This window comes from Lithobates pipiens, unplaced genomic scaffold (genome assembly GCF_037356315.1).
Source record: "Lithobates pipiens isolate NorthernLeopardFrog02 unplaced genomic scaffold, aLitPip1_a1.2 Scaffold_1, whole genome shotgun sequence".
NCBI lineage: Eukaryota > Metazoa > Chordata > Amphibia > Anura > Ranidae > Lithobates > Lithobates pipiens.
The window spans coordinates 235,287,364-235,312,533 of NW_027507685.1; the positions used below are offsets into that span (position 1 = coordinate 235,287,364).

General features: G+C 43.9%; 1 protein-coding gene across 1 annotated transcript; it reads right to left on the reverse strand.

Annotated features, from left to right (window-relative positions):
- Nucleotides 1-1,690: 1,690 nt before the first annotated feature.
- ZBTB22 (zinc finger and BTB domain containing 22) lies at nt 1,691-24,859 on the reverse strand. The gene is made up of 2 exons (XM_077484700.1): nt 24,739-24,859; nt 1,691-8,385 (listed from the first exon to the last, which is right to left on the reverse strand). The coding sequence occupies exon 2, from the start codon at nt 8,348-8,350 to the stop codon at nt 7,031-7,033; it is 1,320 nt and encodes a 439-aa protein (XP_077340826.1). The 5' UTR covers nt 8,351-8,385; nt 24,739-24,859; the 3' UTR covers nt 1,691-7,030.
- Nucleotides 24,860-25,170: the final 311 nt, after the last annotated feature.

Below are 25,170 nucleotides of genomic sequence, written 5' to 3' on the forward strand. Positions count from 1 at the left end.
GGGGGGGGGGGTCAATAGCAAACATGCCCCTGCTATTGGTGGTTGGTAGGAAGAATGCAGCCCTTACAGTGGTGGTCGTATTGACAACCTTATGAACAATTGAAAAGGTAATTGGTATCAAGAATCTGACTCTTTAATGTGACGTTGGCTCAGAAACTATGAAGGCCCCATCAGATCCATTGTCAATCATCCACAGCTCAAGCAACCCCTAGAACCTTCGTTGAGAATGGCTTCCTTACAGGGTCAGTGCTGTTGTAACTGCAAAGAAGGGAAATTTAATTTTCTAATCTTTTTCAGAAAACTAAATCTAGCTGCAGGCTGGAAAGACGTTTTTTTAATGGCACAATGGTTTGAGCAGCTAAATTGTATGCTGTATTAATTTTATTAAAACTGGAGTTACCCTTTAAGAGATAATAGTTGTGATCGGTAAAATGATTAAGATTTGATTCTACAAATACATTACAGATTTTATCAGATTGGTGATCATAAATATTACCAAGTGTTTCCTGAACACATCTTAAGGAACCGCTGACATCACTAAGAGGCTTCACATTCACATATGGTGACCATGTTGTCTGGCAGGCCAATATTCTCATGAATATTGTCCTGATTCACAAGCCTGCCCCTGTCAATCACATCATAATATATTCCCGTACCTTCCATACACATTACTGTAGTGTTTGTCATTTATATTTTGTGCATGTTAAAGTGTACCTGTTACACATACACCACGGAGGCAGATACTATGCAGGCCCAATTTTCATCCCACCAATTAATCTCACCAAAGCTCATGGGACCAGTGCCAATGGCACGAGGCACTTTGTGAATGGATAGGCTGCACGGTAGCATAGTCACTATGCTTTAGCCCACAAAGTGACTGCCTCAGCTTTGCGCTGGTGACAGGCGCTCTTTGAAGAGAACAAGTCTTAACTAAAAATGTAAATAGCTCTTTGTATGGTTGACTATTCTGTATATAAGTTAGATTTGCAATATAGAGTTTTAAAAAAATGTAAACGGTTAATAAACCTTTCGATAAAAACAGCACGTTAATGCTTTGGAAGATCACTCAGCAGCCATGTGTTGAAAAGCCAGACGCATTAAACAATATGCAAATGTGAAAAAGTCACCAAAACTCCAGAATATTCCTTTCACCATTTTATTGTGAAAATATCAAGTTATAGGGCTCATGACAAAATTTCAGGGGTCTTGCAGGGACCCTTATCCCAGGGCAGGATAGTCACTACAGTGAAGTCACTATGCTCTGCCTTCAGAAAGGGACCCCAAAACGTTGGCATGAAGACTATGATATGATGTTTTTCAATAAAATGTTGAAGGAACATTCTGAATATTCTACATTTACTTTTACATTTCTACATGGTGCCATTCATTGTGTCACATCAAGAATCCGCCATCTTAAATAAGCCACATTCTGAAGGTTAACCAGTCCACATAGGAGTTGGTCCTCTGTACAGTGCTACCTTCCAAGTCTAGACTGTTAGCTCTTGAACATGTATCTCCCCACTTGTAGAATCAGGCCATCTTCGTGGAGCTTAAAGGGGTTGTAAAGGTTCGTTTTTTATTTTCTACATAGGTTCCTCTAAGCTAGTGCATTGTTGGTTCACTTACCTTTTCCTTCGATTTCCCTTCTAAATGTTTTTTTTTTCTTTGTCTGAATATCTCACTTCCTGTTTCTCCTCAGTAAACTTCTCACCATCATCCGAGCTGGTGGTTAGTCAGCCAGAACAGCTTACTGAACAGCTTACTGAGGAAGAACAGGAAGTGAGAAATTCAGACAAAGAAAACAAAGAAAAAAAACATTTATAAGGGAAATCGAAGGAAAAGGTAAGTGAACCAACAATGCACTAGCTTATAGGAGCCTATTTAGAAAATAAAAAACGAACCTTTACAACCCCTTTAAAGCTTCTGATCAGAATGCAAGAGGATAACCTTTGACAGCAAGGACAGGGAACGCTCAAACTCTTGGATAAGAGTTAGAAATATGACGCTAAACAGAACTGGGTCATGGCAAGTAGCTGATACAACACATGGCCTTTGGCTGACCATCATACACAATATTTACATGCTGGAATAACAGTTTATTATCCATTTAAATATTCATTTGTGGCTGGACCTCTTTAAGCTTCATAAAATGCATGCCAAGATTGGGGGGAAAAAAATATCTCATTGAATCTGCAGAGCCAACTATAACACAACCTGCTGAGGAAAACCAGGTCAGATCCCCAAACAGACCTCCATTTAAAGGATCAGTTCACCCAAAGGTGGATATTTTACTTCTGGGTGGAATGAATCTTAGGCTCCAATGGTGAGTTCTCAGCTTTTTCTTTCCTTCTCTCCCATTACAAAGCCTCACTCCTCCAACTGCATCCTCTGCAATGTAAAATGTATGGACACAGGATGCATCAAGGAGCAAAGAAGAAGACCCTATGCAATGGATGTATTGGGCAATTCCGGAGAGCTTACACTTAAGTCTCCAAGAGATATAAAAAAGTCACTTGTGTATTAATGCATCCGCGTCCACCCAAAGATAAAATATCAGATGGACGCAGGACTTCTAATAATAGTTAACAAAATCGCATATATATGTCCTATACATATATGTGTTTTTTTTCACATACAAAAGTGGGTGACTAGTTTTTTGGAAGGAAGACAGGAGGAATAATTATAAAAAAAATGGCTGTATAATTTATAAATAAAATAAATATCCCACATTCTCTGTAAAATATGCTGCTCTTAGATTTGAGAATAAACCCCAATTTAGCTTTGCTGGCCTTGGCTTTTCCTGTTGCCTCAGCTTGTTTAAGCACAACTAGTAGTTAAAATGGGCCAAAAGACAAAAAAAAAAAAAAAAAAAAAAAAAAAGCTTTCTGCCCATCACTGCATGCCAGCAGTGACTAAAGTTCCTCTGACAAAGAATTTTGAAAGCTAAGCCCTTGGAATCCTACATGGAACCTTGTCTGTCTGCTCTATTGCAACATGCAACTGATGATTTGGGAACCCCAGCTTGTGATACAGAATAGCTGTACCCGGAACAAGGGGTGGGCAGGAGGGAAAGCTGCCCTGGCACAGCGGAGCAAGGGGCTAGAGTATGGACATAGGGCACAGCAGTAAACCCATTCTACAGCATGCATTAACAGTGAGGAAGGGGGTGCAGTGCCACATCCTTGCCCTGGGCGCTAGATGAACTTGTCCCGGTACTGGTTCCTGGACACACCTGCTGCAAGCTTGTTTCTCACATACAGAAAGCGTCATGTAAAATAAATCTCAGTGTGACAAGTTTTAGAAGCTTTTTTTTTCTAGCTGCCATTTTTAGAGTTATTCCTCCATGTCTTCAGCCAATTAAATAATGTGCATAAAAAAATGGGGCAGTCTGCTCACACAATGGACCTGGGACTTTAGGAGAACTGTAGTGTTTACACTTCTTATCTAAGAAGCTAAAATACTGTACAAGTGTTGTCTTTGTGTGCCGCTCCTTGGCACGGGCATCCTTTACCCTCTATTACATAAGAGTAGATAGGTCCATCGCTCCCCCTGCCATCAGAACGTCTGTTGGGTGAAGCGTCTCCCACTGCAAAAACCATACCAGAAGTAAGAACTCAACGTCAGCCGCTGTTATACAGTTATCTCTGCAGCTGAGCAAGAATTTGAAGATTTAGGTCATATCATGGTGGGGGCAGTATGTGTCCGTGGATTAGAAGGGCCTGAGCAACTTGAACTTTTCGAGAGCCGTAGGAGAACGTCAGTATATTGCTCTTAGCGAGATGAAAGTTGGATTGTTAAGATCAGACCAGTGAAATAGATTCATTCCTTTGGCTGCTGGAACTGATACAAAGAGAAAACCAATTTTACAGATTTGTATGCGCCCTCCTGCAAGGTCTCCTAATTAGGTTCCTCATTGTTTGTGAAGGTTCTTATCCAGATCATGGTACAACAAATAGTTAATCACAATCAGCTTAGCTTGTTCTGTAAATGTGAAGATGTTCCACTATTCATCCAATAGCTTCCTCAACTCAAGCTCATTCTGTAATGCTTACTAACTACTACCAGGTATCCTCCTCATTCTTGAAAATATCTCCAACCAACTCAAAGCATTAAATTCATACTCCAACCATTAGGTCCTCAAAAACCTTAATGCTAAACTCCAGGTTGAAGTAAAAGCAAACCCTTACAGTGGTCTTGCCTTTGCAAAGAGTTAAATGCCTGCTTTGTCTATAGGGATAGGAATAAAGGTGAAATGTTTACCTTTTTCCTTGCTCTCCTCCCTGCTGCACCAGTGGTCCTGCCATGCACAATAGAATGGCAATGGCCTGCCTACATCTTTGGGAATGTCTGACAGCAGAGGAGCATAGTGGATGCTGGGGGAGGAACAAATAAGGCAAGGATTGCCGTTTATACATCATCCCCTAGGTCAGTGGTCTCCAAACTGTGGCCTGGGGTCGGGATGTGGCCATTGGCCTGCCTTTATCTGGCCCTTGGGGCACTATTCCACCAACTGACACCATGGATGGAGTACCATTATTCCCATTTACACCAACAATGGGACACTATTCCTTCCATTCAAACCGAAAACGGGGCATTGTTTATGCCCACTGATGTTGGGGCATTTTTTGCTCCCTATGGTCTAAAAGACAGTAAACTAGCCTTTTGCGTACAATGTTTGGGGACCCCTGCCCTAGATAGAATGTATCTAAGTGTGAAGGATACCCACAGCAAGGGTTACATTTTCCCCAGCCTGGAGTTCAGCTGTAATAAAACAAATAATATGAAAAGAACTAACCAGTAATTTCAAACAAGTGATGCAATCTGTCCTCTACAGTACCTCCTCTCCCATTCTTTAAGCTGGCCATACCCAGTTATTTAATTTGAATGTGTAAAGAAAAAATGGTTCATCAGAGCATTCCATCACTGAGTCAATTAGTTTGAAAGCCCTTAAAATGTTGTCCAAACCTGCTGTTTGAATGTAATCCCATAGTATTAAAGAAGATCTCCAGGTTTTATGTAACTTTAAAACTGGTCTAAACAAACCATTTCCTTCACGAGGTGCTGCACTGGCTCTAAGCATGTAGTTTGCATGTAGCTTCAGTTACATATAGTACACAGTGCAGGGTGACTTCTTATCTCATACACAGAACAATACAGAGTCGGTCTGAGGGGCACTCAGCCATTTATAGGCAGCTTTGTATTCTCTTAACGAATACAAAGCTTCCTCTGATTGGCTGAGGCAGAGAGGTGGGCTGATGACATCTTGCTCTCTGACTCAGCCAAACAGAGGAAGCTCATTCATTCACAGGATACAAAGTTGCCTAAGAATGAGTGAACGCTGCTCAGACTGACTCTGTAGTGTTCCAGGTGTGAGATGGGAAGTCTCTGTCTCACAGCAGGAACCCAGCACTATGTACAGTATATAGCTAAAGCTATGTGCAGTGCATACAGTGCTTAGAGCCAGTGCAGCACTTAGTCAAGTAAATATTTCTTTTGGACCAGCTTGGTTCAAACAAACCATTTAAAGTCACAAAAAACCTGGAGCTGAGCTTTTAAAAGGTTTCATTAAAATATGTACAAAAATGAATGTAGATTTGATCCCTGTAACCATTAGAAAAATCAAATGTTCATAAAAAGGAAAGTTCTACTGATGTATGGCCAGCTTTACCCAATGCTACGGATAAGCATCTTATACCCATTTCTGGATAACCATCGTCTGCAAATAATCCCCCCCTTAAAGATCACACTTCCTCATGTCACATTTATGCAAAGGACATGGTAGTTTTTTGCTCTTTTCAATACAGCAAATCATACTGTAAGGTAGGAGAATATATGCTTAACCCCCCCCCCCCCCATCTCCTGACTACGGTTTCTAGTTTTGCTCATCTGGAACCATTACACCCTCTGTCCGTTATTGTGTCCAAAGCCAAAGTATACATTTTGGCTGGAGCTGGACTTTAAAGTGGAACGTCACTCTCTCAATCAACATGAATTATTTATAATCCTTATGCTGCTAGCATTAGTAAATAGATAGGAATGTATATCGTATTCACTTGTTTTATATATATTTTTTACACTTATTCAGTTACTTCCTGTTTTTTTTTTTTTTTGCCTAGGCAAATTATGTCATACATCCCAGGAGTCTTTAGGAAGGGAGGAGGGTTTTTGTCAGCTAAGCACACCCTCCTGACTTGTATGGCCAAACACTAAGGGCAGATGGATTCCAGGAAGTAAATGCTACATGAATCATCTGCCCCTACTCAAGATGGCCATGGGCAGAAATACTAGGGGGGTGTTTTTCAAAGTGATTTCTCAGCAAAATAAAAGCATGGAGATGTGGATGTATGGTGAGGGGGGGGGGGGGGTACTTTGAATATTAAAAATGTAATTAAATATAATTTTTTGGTGTGTGGCGTTTAGATGCAGTGTAGTACTGCATCCATATTTCAAAACATTGAACAGATTTATATGTTATAGAAATATATTCCATAATTTTCACTGTGCAAACCTACTCTGTGAAAGCCACATAGGTTGGGTGCCTATAACCAGGTAACGCGCAGCCATAATTTTATGGGTTTAAAATTCAGGGTTTCCCAGAAAATTAGAGCTGTAAAAACCTGGCCTTTAGCTAGAATAAAAAAATTAACGCCATGGAGTTGGTAGTATGTGAGCTCTGGAGGTTAGACATAATCTTCACCTTTAACATATGAAAAATGGAGTCTACCAAGAATACTGATTTAGGACCATTGCAGGAGGGCAGCTGCAAGTTAGCGAAGGGAACAGTATACTGAAATTAAGTGAAGGCGACATTTTGTTTTTTTCCAATTCAGTTTTCAAGTACTATACAACTGCATTTACCATTTTAGCCTTTCAAGAACAGTAGAAGCAGTCTTCTGTGTCTCACACTTTCTGCACCCCTATCCTGTTCTTCAGACTGTACCTCCTATTTTGGCCCTCATGTTCAGCTACTCCAAACTAGTCCGTACCTCTTTTCACCCTTCTTCCTCCACACTCTGCCCCCTTGCCTGTGTTACACAGATGGGGCTTCGGTAATTCCTTGCGGAGTTCCTCCCCCTCCTGCCACTGCCCTGTGCCTCCTTTCGCAGTGCCCGCGATGCCTCATGAAACTGTCTCTCCACATGAACTTCTTGGCACACACTTCACACTCATACGGTTTTACGCCTGTATGCGTTTTCATGTGTTCCGTAAGGTGGTGTTTCATCTTGAACTTCTTTCCGCAGACAGGGCAGTCGAAGGGGCGCAGGTTGAGGTGCATATTCACGTGGCGGTCACGCATGCTCTTGTGCGAGAAGGCTTTCCCGCAGTGGCACAGGAATATCTTTCCGCCTTCCCCTTGGGTTGTCCCTGTGCCCCCTTGCCCAGCTGCTCCGTGCCCAGAAGGTAAGACCAGCAACTGGTTTCCTTGCATGTCCAGAGGCAGAAGTGGAGGACCCTGTGGGTAGCCTGAACTTCCAGCAGTTCCTTCCTCATAAGGCATGCCATCTGAAGGCTCACAGAAGTTCACCTGCTCTTCTGGAGCATTGAGAGTGCGGACGTCACTTATACTCAAGTGTTCTTCCTCTTCGTCCTCCTCAAGTTCTTCTTCATCTTCTTCCTCCTCACCTTCACATGTTAATACCAGGCCTTGGTGGGGACGTTCCTTCTTCACATACACCCAATGCCTTTGTGGCACAATGCTGGGCCTTCGGTAACTGGAGCAGCTTGCAACAGAAGCCTCTTCTCCTCCTTGGTCTTCCTCGACTCCGGCTTCCTCTGCAGTTTCACTTGCTACATCGCTTCTTCTTCTACTCCTCTCTGCACAAGGTTCAGGAGGCGCCTCCCGCGGGCTAAAGTAGTTGCTGCTACTGGGAGACTGGTTCTCGCTGGCTCTTCCAGAATGAGGTCTCTGTGGTGTTGGGACATTACTACTGCTTCCAGATCCTTCTACGCTACCGGAGCCGTTGTTGGCTCGAGCCTCCTTCAAAAGCTCAGAGCACTTATCCACAACATGCCACATCTGGAGGACGCTGCCCACCGTCAGATAATTGACTATCTCATCAGCCAGCATGGTCAGGCGACCTGTGTAGGCAGCACACAACACGGCTTCAAAGGCCCCCGGGTCTACTACATTAGGCAGAACAACACAGCTCATTCCCTTAAGCAGCACCTGGTCATGAAAGTACGGGGAAGAGGCAGCCAGTACTGCGCGATGGGCGCGGAAGACGCGGCCTTGCGCATGGACAGAGACATCACAGAGCTTGCCTTCCATGCGCTGCTGGTTGAGGCTTTCCAGGAGGGAGCTGGCCACATCAGGGAAGTCCACATGGATGAGGGGGCCAGTTGTTTCCATGATAGCGTAGGAAGAGTGGGGGGAGGGGGGAGGACCTGGAAAAGAAAGAAAAGTTTACTGGCACAGATACCAACATGTATACATATAAAGTCCAAGACAAGCGGCCTACCTCTCAGGCTAACCACTGTTAAAAGTTACAGTAGCCGTCAACAGATTGGTTCATCTAAGCCAGCCTTTCTCAACCTTTTCAACATAGAAAAACCCTTGAAATATCTTTCTGGTCTCAGGGAACTCCTGCTAAAAATTACTATATCTACAACTCACAATACATTAGTGTGATGAATGCTCCTTACATGGTCATTGGAAGGAATCTCCCGCTTACAGGTAGGTCCCTACTAAGACCATTGATCTTTTTAACTATCTGAGAGGAAGAACTTGCTCAAGGAAGCCATAGCCACCCTGGTTGACAAACCCTGAGCAAGGGATTCCTTTAACCACTAGACCTCCGGAAGATTTACCCCTCTTCCCGACCAGGCCATTTTTTGAGATATGGCACTGTTACTTTAACCGCTTGCCGACCAGCCGCCGCAGTTGTACTGCGGCATCATGGCTCGACTGCGCAGATCGACGTCACATTACGTCACTTGTTTCTGCGGCCACTAGGGGCGCGTGTCCGCTACTCGCCCCCAGAGCCGATGCGAGCGACCGTCGGGCTCCCGCGATCGCTTGTGACACAGCGAGAACTGATATCTCTGTGTGTATACAGAGAGATCCCGGTTCTCTGAGGAGAGAAGAGAGATTGTGTGTTCATACAAAGTATGAACTCCGATCTACATCTTCCCCTAGCAAGTCCCATTCCCCCCCCCCCCTTCAGTTACAACACATAGCAGGGAACACAGGTAACCCCTTGATCGCCCCCTAGCGTTAACCCCCTTCACTGTCAGTGACATTTTTACAGTAATGAATGCATTTTTATAGCACTGATTGCTGTATAAATACCAGTGGTCCGAAAAATTTGTCAAAATTGTCCAATGTGTCGCAGTCACGATAAAAAAAAAATAAAAAATCTCGGATTGCCGCCAAAACCCCCCCCCCCCCCCCAAAAAAAAAAAAAAAAAAAAAAAAAAAAAAAAAGGATAAAAATGTTATAAAGCTTTTTTGTAGACGCTATAACTTTTGCGCAAACCAATCCAAGAATACATAAATCAGACTAAACTGAAAAAAAGTGCTTTAAAAAAAAAAAAATAATAAAAAAAAGGGGGATATTATAGCAAAAAGTACAGACTATTCTGTTTTCAAAATTGTTGCTCCCTTTTTTTGTTATATAGCGCAAATATAATAAAATGCAGAGATGATCAAATACCACCAAAAGAAAGCTCCATTTGTGAGAAAAAAAGGACGTTGATTTTGTTTGGGTACAGCGTCACACGACACACGACCGCACAATTGTTAAAGTGACGCAGTGCCGAATCGCAAAAAATTACCTTATCATTCAGCAAAATTCAGCCAAATTTTCCGGAGCTGAAGTGGTTAACTGACGCATGGTTGTGCGACGCTGTACCCAAATAAAATTTGTATAATTTTTTTCCCCAAAAATAGAGGGTTTGGTGGTATTTGGTCACCTCTGTTTTTTATTTTTTGCACTATAAACAATTTAGATAAAAAAAATAAAAAATCTAATTTCTTCATAAATTTAGGCCAATATGTATTCTGCTACATTTTTTATTTTTTTTTTTAAATCAAAAAAAACAATAAGTGTATATTAATTGGTTTATGCAAAAGTTATATAGTGTCTACAAACTATGGTATATACTGTATACTGGAATTGTTTTTTATTTATTTTTATATTAGTAATGGCAGCAATCAGGGACTTATAGCAATACTACAATATTGCGGTGGACAATCGGACACTAACACTTTTGACATTTGGTGCATATTTTTATTACTGATCACTGTATTAGCGTCACTGGTACCCACAGCCACTGTACTAGTGACACTGGCTGGGAAGGGGTTAAACATTTAGGGCGATCAAAGGGTTAAATGTGTGCATAGCCAGTGTTTGTGTACTGTGAGCGGTGCTTTTTACGCAGGGAAGCAATAGATTTTATTCCCTGCTTTGCAAGGACACAAAATCCATCCCTTCCCCAGTCAGAACTGAGCTCTGCCCCCTTACCCGAAAGTGCAGAATCACATATATACAGGATCTCACAAAAGTGAGTACACCCCTGACATTTTTGTAAATATTTTCTTCTTTTTCATGTGACAACACTGAAGAAATTACACTTTGGTACAGTGTAAAGTAGTGAGTGTACAGCTTGTATAACAGTGTACATTTGCTGTCCCCTCAAAATAACTCACACAACCATTAAACTGCTGGCAACAAAAGTGAGTACACCCCTAAGTGAAAAACATCCAAATTGGGCCCAATTAGCCATTTTCCCCGCCCGGTGTTATGTGACTCATTATCGTTACAAGGTCTCAGGTGTGAATGGGGAGCAGGTGTATTCAATTTGGTGTTATCGCTCTCACTCTCTCATAATGATCACTGGAAGTTCAATATGCTACTTCATGGCAAAGATCTCTGAGGATCTGAAAAAAAGAATTGTTGCTCTATATAAAGATGGCCTAGGCTATAAGAAGATTGCCAAGACCCTGAAACTGAGCTGCAGCACGGTGGCCAAGACCATACAGTGATTTAACAGGACAGGTTCCACTCAGAACAGGCCTCACCATGGTCCACCAAAGAAGTTGAGTGCATGTGTTCAGCATCATATCCAGAGATTGTCTTTGGGAAATAGACGTATGAGTGCTGCCAGCATTGCTGCAGAGGTTGAAGGGGTGGAGGGTCAGCCTGTCAGTGCTCAGACCATACGCAGCACACTGCATCAAATTGGTCTGCATGGCTGTCATCCTAGAAAGAAGCCTCTTCTAAAGATGAGGCACTAAAAAAAGCCCACAAACAGTTTGCTGAAGACAAGCAGACTAAGGACATGGATTACTGGAACCTGTCCTGTGGTCTGATTAGACCAAGATAAACTTATTTGGTTCAGATGGTGTAAAGCGTGTGTGACGGCAACCAGGTGAGGAGTACAAAGACAAGTGTGTCTTGCATAAAATTAAGCATGGTGGTGGGAGTGTCATGGTCTGGGGCTGCATGACCGCTGCCGGCACTGGGTAGCTACAGTTCATTGAGGGAACCATGAATGCCAACATGTATTGTGACATACTGAATCAGAGCATCATCCCCTCCCTTCAGAGACTGGGCCGCAGGGCAGTATTCCAACATGATAATGGCCCCAAACACACCTCCAAGATGACCACTGCCTTGCTAAAGAAGCTGAGGGTAAAGGTGATGGGCTGGTCAACCATGTTTCCAGACCTAAACCCTACTGAGTATCCGTGGGACATCCTCAAATGGAAGGTGGAGGAGCGCAAGGTCTCTAACATCCACCAGCTCCATGATGTTGTCATGGAGGAGTGGAAGAGGACTTTGATACTTTGATTATGGAATGCTCTACCAATCAACATCAGCCTGGAAGAAAATCACCTGGCTTTTAGGAAAAAACTCAAGACCTTCCTCTTAGCAGATGATCAAAGCTCGCCACAGCGCCTAGAGGCGATTCAGTTCGCATTGTGCGCTATACAAATATTTCATTCATTCATTTGATGGCAACCTGTGAAGCTCTGGTGACCTCCATGCCCAAGAAGGTTAAGGCAGTGCTGGAAAATAATGGTGGCCACACAAAATATTGACACCTTGGGCCCAATTTGGACATTTTCACTCAGGGGTGTACTTATTTTTGTTGCCAGCGGTTTAGACATTAATGACTGTGTGTTGAGGTATTTTGAGGGGACAGCAAATTTACACTGTTATACAAGCTGTACACTCACTACTTTACATTGTAGCAAAGTGTAATTTCTTCAGTGTTGTCACATGAAAAGATAGAATAAAATATTTACATAAATGTGAGGGGTGTACTCACTTTTGTGAGATATTGTATATACGTCATTCTGTGCAGCACGGCCACCCTGCAACAGTAAATCTGCTATGGGACGGTCGGCAAGTGGTAATTTGCAGGAATCTCCTTTCACTTCCTGTTTTGGCTAGGGGACAGAAAAAGGCAAATCTCCCCAATGGGACACATATGGCAGAAATAAATACCGAGGGGAGTCATTACCCTCCCTTACTGTATCCAAAAATGGAAAAAACATGTTTTTTTATTTATTTTTTTACCTACAGTTCTACTTTGAAGCATGATTCAAATGCAAGTCAAGTACAGAAAAACCAAGGTCATCTATATGGGCCCTCAGTAGGAAAATGCAAAGAGCAATGAAATGTAGCACAGATTCATAGAAACCAATCACAACCTCCTGGATGATATGGCCAAAGTCAACTAGAATCTGGTTGCCGTTAGGGGTTACGTCTCTGAATAAACCTGGATGTGTAATTTGATGCCATTATTTACACACCACAAACAAATCTCTCAGCACTTTGCAGAGTACACAGGCCCGTTTATATCGATCCCTGCCTGAGCACAGCAAATTCACGCTCCATCTACATAGGTAACAATATATAAGCGCTGCCTGCATTTGTTTAAATTGCAAACCATAGGAATACAGAAAAAAAAAAAAAAGAGTGCCATACCAAAACATGGAAGAAAAGTATAAGGCCGCGTACACACGGGCGGATTGTCTGCCCAACTAAGTTCGTCAGACAATCCGACAGACAGTCCGTCCAACTTTTAAATGAACGGACTTGACCACACACGATGAACAGACAGTCCGCTGAAAGCGTGCGCGATGACGTGTACAGCACATACGACGGGACTAGAAATACGACGTCCAATACACAGCAATGCAACCTTCGGCGTGTAAATCCTTTCTGAGCATGCGCCATACTTAGTCCGTCCAACTTGCCTACACACGAGCGGACTGTCCGCTGAAACCAAGTTTGGACGGACAAAATTACGGAAATTCCGAAAGACTTAGTCCGTCAGACTGTCCGCTGAAAAAGTCAGCTGAAGCCCACACACGAGCGGATTGTCCGCTGAAACACGTTTCAGCGGACTAAGTTGGGCAGACAATCCGCCCGTGTGTACGCGGCCTAAGTCCGGGTTCAGGGGCGGACTGACCACTGGGCCACTTGGGCACTGCCCGAGGGCCCCCATCAGGGTTGCCAGCCTCAGTAAAACCAGGGAAAGTATGTAAAAAAAAAAAAAAAAAAACTGAAATGTCCCTTACTGACATAATTTTGGTCTAAAAATCTGTGGCCCCATAATGTCCGATTGCCTGGGGGCCCCACAATCTCTTATTGCCGGGGGGCCCCATGAGTTGTCAGTTCGCCCCTGCCCGGGTTCACACTATTGCAATACGGTAACCAGCGCAATTCCAGTTAGACATGTGCAATTTGTTTCGTTCCAAATTTGTTTTTCGATTAAATTCAACAAATTTGTTAATGCAGAGAAATTCGCATGAACAAAAAAAACATTTAATTATTTATTTTTTTACGGAAATTAAAAAAATAAAATAAAAAAAAAAAAATCAGAAAAATTCTAAATAACGAAAATTCTAAATAATTAATAATAGTTAATTAATACTATATTAAATTATATGTATTGGAATTTACTTTCAAATTTAGCTGTTAGTAAAAGTAACAAATACAACATTTATCCGAATTTACGAATTATCTGAAATAACGAATGCCGCATCTAAACGAATGGAATGTAACAAATTAATAACAAAAACTTTTTTTATTATTTCTTCTTATTAATTCATTATGTATTTGTTTCATTTCAATGGGCAGGAGCGCTGTATACACCGCTCCAAAGATGCGGCTTGCAGGACTTTTTTTTCCCCATCCTGTAAGCGCACCGCCGCAGTGTGAAAGCACTCAGGCTTTTTTTTTAAATGGCACTCAGGTGCTATTTTTAGTGCTAAAATTCCTGAGAACTGCCTCAGTGTGAAAGGGGTCTTAAGGGGGGGGGGCAATGTGGCTTCACAGCAGGTTCCCTGCTGCGCATGCACCAAGCTTTCTAAATGGCCCAGGAGCGGGGGGGGAGGTGGGAACCTCGTGGAGGTGGGGATGGGTACCTGTCAAAAACAGGAAACGGGTACCAACCCCCCCCCCCCAAAAAGGTGCCAAATGTGGTATCGGAGGGGGGAGGCAGATAAGTGGAGCTTCCACTTTTGGATGGATTCGCTTTAATGGTTCATAAAAATACTGTAGGCCATATAAAAAATATCCAACGCATTTTAGGGGGTCAAACTACGCCTCCTGATATTAATTCCAACAATGACTTTAAAGTGCCAACATTGCAATAATGAAACCAAAAAATGAAACGTGATAAACTAAAAAAGAAATAGTATATTGCAAAAAAAGTATAGACACGGATTTTATCATCACAGCAACCAAAGAACTCTATATACATTTTTTTGCAATATATGATTTCTTTGTTAGTTTATCACGTTTCATTTTTTAGTTTCATTATTGCAATGTTGGCACTTTAAAGTCATTGTTGGAATTAATATCAAGAGATAGTGCAGCATAGTAATGTTCAATTTATATTGTTTTCACACAGCTTTAGGAGACGTGATTAGTGCTAGCAGCTGTCTATCATTTCTACACACAAAATTATATTTTTATTTTAATAATTTTATTATTTTACTTTCACAACAGGTAGCTCGCAAGATCTTCATAGTTTGGACAAACTACACCTACTTCCTCAGGGCTGAACGCCTGATAAAACCCGAATGGACTCTTCTTGGACTGTTTTGGTCGGGTTATTAGTGTCAGTCCACAAGGAGGGGTTCGCTCCGCCCCTAATCCATCGTTGTGGTCAATGCGTCCTCCTAGTCCATTCAACTTTCATCAGCGTGGCGTTTCTAACGGCGATCGAGCCATTAGCGGCGGCACCAGTGCGCATGCGCGGGAGTGACGTCATCAGGGCTCCAGCCAGTCAGAGCACCGGAGCCACAACACCCGGAAGTCACTCCGGCATAGATGGCGGCGTCGGAGGAGGCGAACAAGGGCCGATGCGGGGGCTTCAATCTCAGGTAAGTTATTCATAATGAGCTAGTATGCATAGCCTTTGCCTTGCAGGGTGTATTTTGTTTTTTTAAGAGGCTTTACTTCCTCTTTAAGACCCCTTTCACACCACACCGCCCATAGTGTGTGCAGTAAAACGCCAATATTTTTAGCGGCGTCTTACCGCTGGATTTGCGGCGCATTTCGGCCGTTAGTGGGGTGCTTTTACCCCCACTAGCGGCCAAGAAAGGGTTAAAAACGCCGGCAATACGCCACAATAGCGGCGTTTTGCCGGCGGTATTACAGCACTGCCCCATTGATTTCAATGGGGAGCAGCGGTGGAGGAGCGGTAAACACACCGCTCCTTCCCCGCTCCAAAGAAGCTGCTGGCAGGACTTTTCCCTGACGTCCTGCCAGCGCACCGCTGTAGTGTGAAAGCCCTCGGGGGAATCACACTACAGACAATGGTGCAGCTTTTTTAGGGCGGATTGCAGGCGCTATTTCTAACTGCAAAACGCCCTGGTGTGAAAGGGGTCTTAGCTCTAAGGAAGGGAGTGTAGTTTGACCCCTAAATGCGTTGGATGTTTTCCGTATGATCTATTTACCAACATTTAAAATTTTATTAGGACTTTCCGACTGCAACCACACTTCAGCGTTTTGAATTGTGGGCAGATTTGCCATGATTCTTGCCCACGATTTCAAAGCACTGATGTGTGAATGATAAATCGCGGGAAATCAAATTTGAGATGCCATTCATCTGAATGACACCTAAAATTGTGGTGCTGGTCTGCCGCGATTAAATCGCAGCAATCCACATCGCGTAAAGCTTATCGCCCCCAAAAAAGTTCGGGAGCTACTTTTAGGTAACATGCTGCGAATACACCGCTGAGACCACTTTTATTTTGTAGACAATAGCCCTCAGAACAAGAGGGTACCAGGGTTATGACAGCTAGCAACTTTTTCTCAGCGCAGCGTGAGGGCAATCGACTGCCTCACCCCACATGGCTGGCAATTGAAATCTATGAGATATCTGTTTGACATCTCAATAAAGTTTGCTAAAAAAAAAAAAAAGAAAAAAAAAAAAGAGAAACAGTGCAATGCACCAACCTCAACACATCATCACCAGCAATGGGCTCGGGCGTGTTCGTGATTCCACCTACCCGATCCCGCAGTGACCCATAATAACAACCTATAAATATAAAACCTGCTCAGTGGATGGAATAGCTGGTGGAAGCAATTACTTAGGGCTGGTCCACACCAGTGGTTGCATTGCAACACAGCTGCTCGTGTGCGGTGTAGTGGGGCCGAGATCAGCACAGTGATGATTAGAGATGGGCTCTGGCGTGTTCGTGATTCCACCTGCCCGATCCCGCCAGGAAGCCGACACTGCATACCGCTAATCACAGGCAGTGAGACATTTCCAAGTCCACAGATCCAGAAACGTCTCACTGCCTGTGATTAGCGGCGTGCAGTGTCGGCTTCCTGGTGGGATCGGCAGGTGGAATCACGAACACACCCGAGCCCATCTCACCTGCCCAATCCCGCCAGGAAGCAGACACTGCACACCACTAATCACAGGCAGTGAGACATTTCTGGATCTGTGCAGCTGTGGACTTGGAAATGTCTCGCTACCTGTGATTATCGGTGCGCAGTGTTGGCTTCCTGGCGGGATTGGGCAGGTGAGATGGGCTCGGGCGTGTTCATGATTCCACCTGCCGATCCCGCCAGGAAGCCGACACTGCACACCGCTAATCACAGGCAGTGAGACATTTCTGGATCTGTGGACCTGGAAATGTCTCACTGCCTGTGATTAGTGGTGTGCAGTGTCTGCTTCCTGGCGGGATTGGGCAGGTGAGATGGGCTCGGGTGTGTTCGTGATTCCACCTGCCGATCCCGCCAGGAAGCCGACACTGCACGCCGCTAATCACAGGCAGTGAGACGTTTCTGGATCTGTGGACTTGGAAATGTCTCACTGCCTGTGATTAGCGGTATGCAGTGTCGGCTTCCTGGCGGGATCGGGCAGGTGGAATCACGAACACGCCAGAGCCCATCTCTAATCATCACTGTGCTGATCTCGGCCCCACTACACCGCACACGAGCAGCTGTGTTGCAATGCAACCACTGGTGTGGACCAGCCCTAAGTAATTGCTTCCACCAGCTATTCCATCCACTGAGCAGGTTTTATATTTATAGGTTGTTATTATGGGTCACTGCACCTAACATTGCATTATTAATGAAGCCGGCATGTGCAGCTCTGAGTATATGGAAAGGCATCCATTTTATTTTATTTACTCATTTATAATGTGCAGGTTGGTGAGCAGTAGACAACGCCCCTATACAGTGCCATGAAAAAGTATTCATACCCCTTGAAATTTTCCCCATTTTGTCATGTTACAACCAAAAATGTAAACGTCTTTTACTGTGATTTTATGGTTTTCCAGATTTTTTTACAAATAAATATATTAAAAGTGGTGGCGTGCATTTGTATTCAGCCTCCTTTACTCTGATCGCCCTAACTAAAATCTAGTGGAACCAATTGCCTTCAGAAGTCACCTAATTAGTAAATAGAGTCCACCTGTGTGTAATTTAATCTCAGTATAAATACAGCTGTTCTGTGAAGCCCTCAGAGGTTTGTTAGAGAACCTTAGTAAACAAACAGCATCATGAAGGCCAAAGAACACACCAGACAGGTCAGAGATAAAGTTGTGGAGAAGTTTAAAGCAGGGTTAGGTTATAAAAAATATCCCAAGCTTTGAACATCTCACGGAGCTCTGTTCAATCCATCATCCGAAAATGGAAAGAGTATGGCACAACCGCAAACCTACCAAGACATGGCCGTCCACCTAAACTGACAGGCCGGGCAAGGATAACGATAATCAGAGAAGAACCAAGAGGTCCATGGTAACTCTGGAGGAGCTGCAGAGATCCACAGCTCAGGTGGGAGAATCTGTCCACAGGACAACTAGTAGTTGTGCTCTCCACAAATCTGGTCTTTATGGAAGAGTGGCAAGAAGAAAACCATTGTAGAAAGAAAGCCATAAGAAGTCCTGTTTGCAGGTTGCGAGGATCCATGTGGGGGACACAGCAAACATGTGGAAGAAGGTGCTCTGGTCAGATGAGACCACAATAGAACTTTCTGGCCTAAAAGCAAAAGCTATGTGTAGTGGAAAACTAACACTGCACATCACCCTGAACACACCATCCCCACAGTGAAACATGGTGGTGGCAGCATCATGTGGTGGGGATGCTTTTCTTCAGCAGGGACAGGAAAGCTGGTCAGAGTTGAAGGGAAGATGGATGGAGCCAAATACCAGGCAATCTTAGAAGAAAATCTGTTAGAGTCTGCAAAAGACTTAAGACTGGTGCGGAGGTTCACCTTCCAGCAGGACCCAAAACATCCAGCCAGAACTACAATGGAATGGTTTAGATCAAAGCATATTCATGTGTTAGAATGGACCATTCAAAATTGCTGTTCACAGACGCTCTCCATCCAATCTGACAGAGCTTGAGCTATTGCAAAGAAGAATGGGCAGAAATGTCACTTTCTAGTTGTGCAAAGCTGATAGAGACACCCCCAAAAAGACTTGCAGCTGAGAGTTTTATCCTGGCTTTCCAGGTCTCCTCATATCAGAAACCTACTCAATGCTTGGCAAAAGTTTGCTGAAAGTTTCACATAAGCTTGCTGTTCACACTACTGCCCTTATACAAGCTTATACAGTCCATAAAGTGGTTGTAAAGCCTTAAACGTTTTTTCACCTTAAAGCGGGGTTCCACCCTAAAGTGGAACTTCCGCTCATCGGAACCCCCCCCCCCCCTCCGGTGTCACAGTTGGCACCTTTCAGGGGGGAGGGGGGGTGCAGATACCTGTCCAAGACAGGTATTTGCACCCATTTCTGGGCTTAGACTCCCACGGGAGTCTATGCCTCTTCCTGTCCCGGCGAGTTGTCTGCTGGGACACACACGGGTCACCAGAGACAGCACAGGCCATTCCTATTGCACTGCGCAACTCGCACATGCGCAGTAGGGAACCGGGAACTGAAGCCACAACGCTTCACTTCCTGATTCCCTCACTGAAGATGGCGGCGGTAGCCGCCGAGAGCCGAGCGATCGATCGGCCTCAGCTCCCGACATCGCTGGATCCTGGGACAGGTGAGTGTCCATTTATTAAAAGTCAGCAGCTGCTGACTTTTAATAATTTTTTTTCCAGTGAAATCCCTCTTTAATGCATTAAGGTGAAAAATCTTTTGTGCTACAGTACCCCCCCCCCCGACCCATCCCCCCTTTTTCCTAACCCCCCCACCCCATCCCCGTGAGCCCAATCCAATCCAGCGATGTGCACAAGTACAGTGGCTCCAGTGGCTGTTTCTCTCTCTCCTCATTGTATGGATGTTCTTTTGATTTTCAAACCATTAGATGTTTCATTTTTGACTGCAGTGATGAGAAAATTCAAAGGAGTGGGATGGAAAGTATTTTTATTGAACGAACATGTTTTCAACAGTAAACGCGATTTTCGTTTTGGAAAGTCTATTTACTCCAAAATCGAAATGTTAAATGTTAAATGAGCGGTGCACATCCACAGTGGTCTGTAAACGCTGTTTCCTTCTGATGCAGCTGATCACGAGTCAGGGTAAAGAGACAATAAGCCCTTGTACACACGGTCGGACATTCAGACAACAAAATCCGTCGGATTTTGTCCGAAACTTGTGCTGCATACACACGGTCGGACAAAGTTGACGGAAAATCCGATCGTACATAACGTGATGGCGTTATTTCCTTACGACGGGACTACATTCAGGCTAGTAGACAATAGCTTTGGTCTAGGAATGTGGCACTTTGTCCAATCGCAATTCTCTACACACGATCAGACAAAGTCCGATCAGATCATGTTGTCGGAAAATGTTATAGCCCAGCTCTAAAACTTTGTCCGTCGGATATTCAGACGGAAACAGTCCCATGGAGCCCACACACTGTCGGATTATCCGACAATGCGGTCCGACTGTGTGTACAAGGGCTCACAGTGGCTCTTTACCATGTGATCAGCTGTGTCCAATCACAGCTGATCACAATGTAAACAAGATTTGCCGGCAATCCTCCCCCTCACACTGACAGCACGTGACAATCAGGGCACTGCTCATCAGTGTCCCCAATGATCAGTGCAGCCCCCAACAGTGACCATCAGTGCTGCCAATCTGTGCCCACCAGTACTGCCCATCAGCGAAGGAGAAAAATTACTTATTTACAAAATGTTATAACATAAAACAGACACCAAGCAAAACTTTTTTCTAAATTTTTGATCCATTTAGCAAAAAATTTAAAAACTTAGTGGTGATTAAATAAAGCTCATTCTGTTTAAAAAATAAATATATTATTATTATATATATATATATGCCCATTTTCGGCACCTTTTCGGCCGGCTTTCACACTGAGTAGTTTTTGAAGCACTTTTTTTGAGTTACAAGGAAGCACAAGAAAAACACATCCCTTTAAAGCAGGGGTAGGCGACCTTGGCCCTCCAGCTGTGGTAAAACTACAAGTCCCATGAGACATTGCAAGACCCTGACAATAACAGACAGGACTCCTAGAGGCAGAGGCATGATGGGATTTGTAGTTTCACCACATCTGGAGGGCCCAGGTTGCCTATACCCCTGCTTTAAAGTGTTACTAAACCCAGGACCCTGCATTCACTATATCTGGTCTCCCACACTACACAAAACATAGAAATGCAATAGTTTTAGTAAATATAAACTGCTAAATACCTTTTCTCATTAGCTATATATAGCAGTCTTCTATCAGTGTCTGGTTACAGCTTGTAGGAGGAGTTTTCATTCACCTCTGACTGTCCTCTGAGGCTGCAGGACCCCTGACCCTCTGTCTGGACGGTGCTGATTGGCCCTGTGCTGTTGTACATGTACTCGCCGAAAAAAAAAACTCTCACTGAGCATGTGCAGTTTGTTCCCTAGCCTCTGTTCTAGCAGGAGATGGATTAGGGACTCTAGACGAAGGGGAGGATCAAGCAGCTTTTTTTAATTTTTTTTTATTTATTTTTTACACAGTATGGAGGATTAGCCCCCTAGGTTCCACAGGGAGTATAACAAGCATGCTTCACTGCATATACAGATATATTTTACAGTTGTGGGTTTAGTAACACTTTAAAATTTATGTATGTCTTCACACTGGTCCATTTTAGGGTTAAAAACCCTGATTGCTGCATTTTTGTTGCATATTTGGTCAGTAAAAAAAATTAAATAAAAAACCTGCACCAAAAACGTAATTCATTTTTTGAATCACATGACCTGTGAAAATTGCAAAATCGCACGTGTTTTTCTGGGGCCATTATCGTCACCCTTTTTTCGGCAAAACACAGATAACCATTTTCGTCCGATAATTTTCGGCAACGGATATTCCGGTGCATCCCTAAGGCTGCGTTCACACCTGAGCGTATCGTTTTTCAGGCAGAAAGTGGCGCAATTTTTTGCCGCGATTTTGTACAGGTCAAAAAAGGTTAGCAATGTAAAAAGCAGAAAAATGCCCAAATCTGCCTAAATCTAGCCACCAAAAAAGGCTCCAGAACTTTTTTTGAGTTTCAGACATTTGGTTTCAGTTTTGGAGTGGAGATGAGAACCAACTCCATAGAGAATAATGGATTTTTCTCCTAATGGATTTAGCTTCAAGCAACAAAACACTGAGGTGTGAATGGGGCCTTAGATAAACAATTTACCACTGGCGGGGGGGCTTACAATGATCAGCTTTTATTTATTCCTGTAAAACATTTATCCCAAAAGGTAAAAAAAAAAAAAAAAAACAACAACAAAAAAAAAAACGATTTGCTGTGAAAATATTAGCTGGAGTTTGGCTTCAATGTCTTCGTGTATTTAACCACTTCTCACCCCAAGGACATCAAATGACATCCTGGACTGTGAGTGGAGATATCTGGATGATCGGTGCAGCTGCAGATATTTTTTTTTTCAGCCAGCGAAATAAAAAAATTAAAAAGGTAAAGTGTAAAAAATAAATAAACACTTTTTAAAAGGGCCCCATCCCTCCGTGCTCGCAGGCAGAAGTGAATGCATATGTAAATGGCGTTCAAATCACACATGTGAGGTATCGATGTGATCGTTTGAGTGAGATCAATAATTCTAGTACTAGTCCTCTGTAACCCACCTATGGAGATTTTTAAGTACCCTAGTTTGTCGCCATTCAAGGAGCGGGCGTAATATTAAAGCGTGACATGTTGGGTATCTATTTACTCGGCATAACATCATCTTTCACATTATACAAAAAAATTGTGCTAACTTTACTGTTTTGTTATTTTATTTTTTATTCAAAAAGTGTTTAAAAGACTGCTGTGCAAATACAGTGCGACATAAAATGTTGCAACGATCTCCATGTTATTCTCTAGGATCTCTGCTAAAATATTATAATATATATATATATGCACACACACACAAAATGTATTTATTTTTTCAGCATAGACCATAGTCCAGCAATGGTGAACCTTGGCACCTCAGATGTGCCAAGGTTCTTCATCTTTTTTTTTTTTTTTTTTTTTGTTAAAAAAAAATGACTTAACCCCAAACATATAAAATTTTATATGTATATATATATATATATATATATATATATATATATATATATATATATATATATATAATAATGTTTGGGGGTTAAAGCGGTTGTATATTGTTTTTTTTTTTTACTTTTACCTGCAGGTAAGCCTATAATAAGGCTTACCTGTAGGTAAAAAAAAATAAAAATCTCCCAAACATGTATGGTTTAGGAGATATTCCCCTTGCAATGTGGTGCTGACTGCAGAAGCGCATGCGCACAGGGGATTTTCGGCTGAAAGCCTGGCAGACGTCGGACTTTGCCGGAAAGAAATCTCCCGTGCGCATGCGCAGGAGTGACGATATCGCGGCTCCGGCCACTCACAGCGCCAGAGCCGCGATACCCGGAAGACACGCCGAGGGAACATGTCAGCTCCCTCGGCGTGTATTGGGTGAGATGTCGGGGGCTCGTTCTAAGGTATTTCATAATGAGCTAGTATGCGGTGCATACTAGCTCATTATGCCTTTTCCCTTGCAGGTCAGAAAAAAATAATAATAATTCAGCGGGTTTAGTACCGCTTTAAGTCATTTTCTAGCAAAAAAAAAGGATGATTTTTTTTGCATGTAGGATGGGAGTACCGGAATAGGCCTGGGCTGGAAGTGGTTGCATCTTCTAGTCCAGTGATGGTGAACCTTGGGGCCTCCCAGATGTTTTGCAATTACATTTTCCATGATGCTCATCTACATTGCAGAGTGCATGAGCATCATGGGAAATGTAGTTCCAGAACACCTGGGGGGGGGGGTGGCAAAATTCTCCATCACTATCCTAGTCCATCTAACACTCCCCTACCCCTTCACTAACAATGCTGATGTGCCTCCTGTGCCCTTTCCTCCAGAGTAGGGGCACTCTAATACAGGAGGTGTGTTACATGCCAGATCACCAGGTGTAAACGGGGGGGGGGGGGGGCCTGAAAAAAAATAAAATGAATGCAGCCGCCCAGGGCTGGTGCAAAGATTTTTAACACCCTAGTGCAGTGATAGTGAACCTTGGCACCCCCAGATGTTTTGGAACTACATTTCCCATGATGCTCAACTACACTGCAGAGTGCATGAGCATCATGAGAAATGTGGTTCCAAAACATCTGGGGGGGGGGGGCCCAAGGTTCACCATCACTGCCTTAGGCGAAACCTAATTTTTCCGCCCCCATTGGCCTCACCACCTTTGCCCTGCCCGCGTTACAGAAGGCACCACTATACAGGAAGCATCGACTCCGCTTCCTCTAGCGCTGCACCTCTAATTATGATGGAGCAGCTGCCTGAGACTGAGTTATGTGCTGCGGCCTGCAGACACAGAGGGTAACCAGCGGCCGGGAGCCCCTGGGCAGCAGTGCGCCCTAGGCGGCCGCCTAGTTTGCCTAGTGGTAACACAGCCCACATCTGATGATTGGTAATCTGCAATAGATGACATGTTGGGTGTTGGGTTTAGTACCAGCAGGTGGTGCAGGTGATATTTATTCATATAGAATGTATAACCATCCACTGTGCTGGATATAGCGGCGCGCCGGTGTGCACAATGTAATGCGATGGATATAAATCACACACCCTGATCTGTAATCATCTGATTGCTGGGAAGAATCGTACAGCAGGCTGATCTGCAGAGTGGAATGTATACAGAATAATATATACAGTATATAGACACAGAGTGATCTGCATAGCACATCAGGCAGCCCTCTCCTGTACAACACACAATGTAGAGCCCATAGAGGCGGTGCAGGGATCGCACACACAGGTCACACACACACACAATGCTCTCAGGTCGGTGATCGGTCTCACCCCTCACGCTACACTCTAATCTCAGCACACACAGCAGTTTATCTCACCCCAGGATTGTCTCTGGCTGCCTCTTTAACACCCTCTGTGTCTCAGGCCTCCTCAGGCTCCGCCCCCCTCCCTTAAGGGCGCCCAGCCACCTCCGCCCACCGCCAAGCGAGCACCGCTACGCCGACAGAAAGCCTTTCGCCTTTAAGGATGCGGTCACCAGCGCCGCCACAGCCGATTGGCCGCCGAGCGTCGGAGACCCCGCCTCTTTTGTTTCAGGCGACCGCGTCCGCTGGGCCCGCGCGGCGGCTGCGGTTGGTCGGCGGAGCCGTCCGTCAAGGGAACAGCTGGAAAAGGGAGGCGCTGATTGGTCCGTGGGTTAAATCGAGGGCTTTGTGCGGCTGCGGAGGCACACAATGTATAGGCGAAGATTTATGTGTGTTGGGGAGGAGAGGAGGCTGGGTGCTGATTGGTGGACGGCTGCACTAGGCATG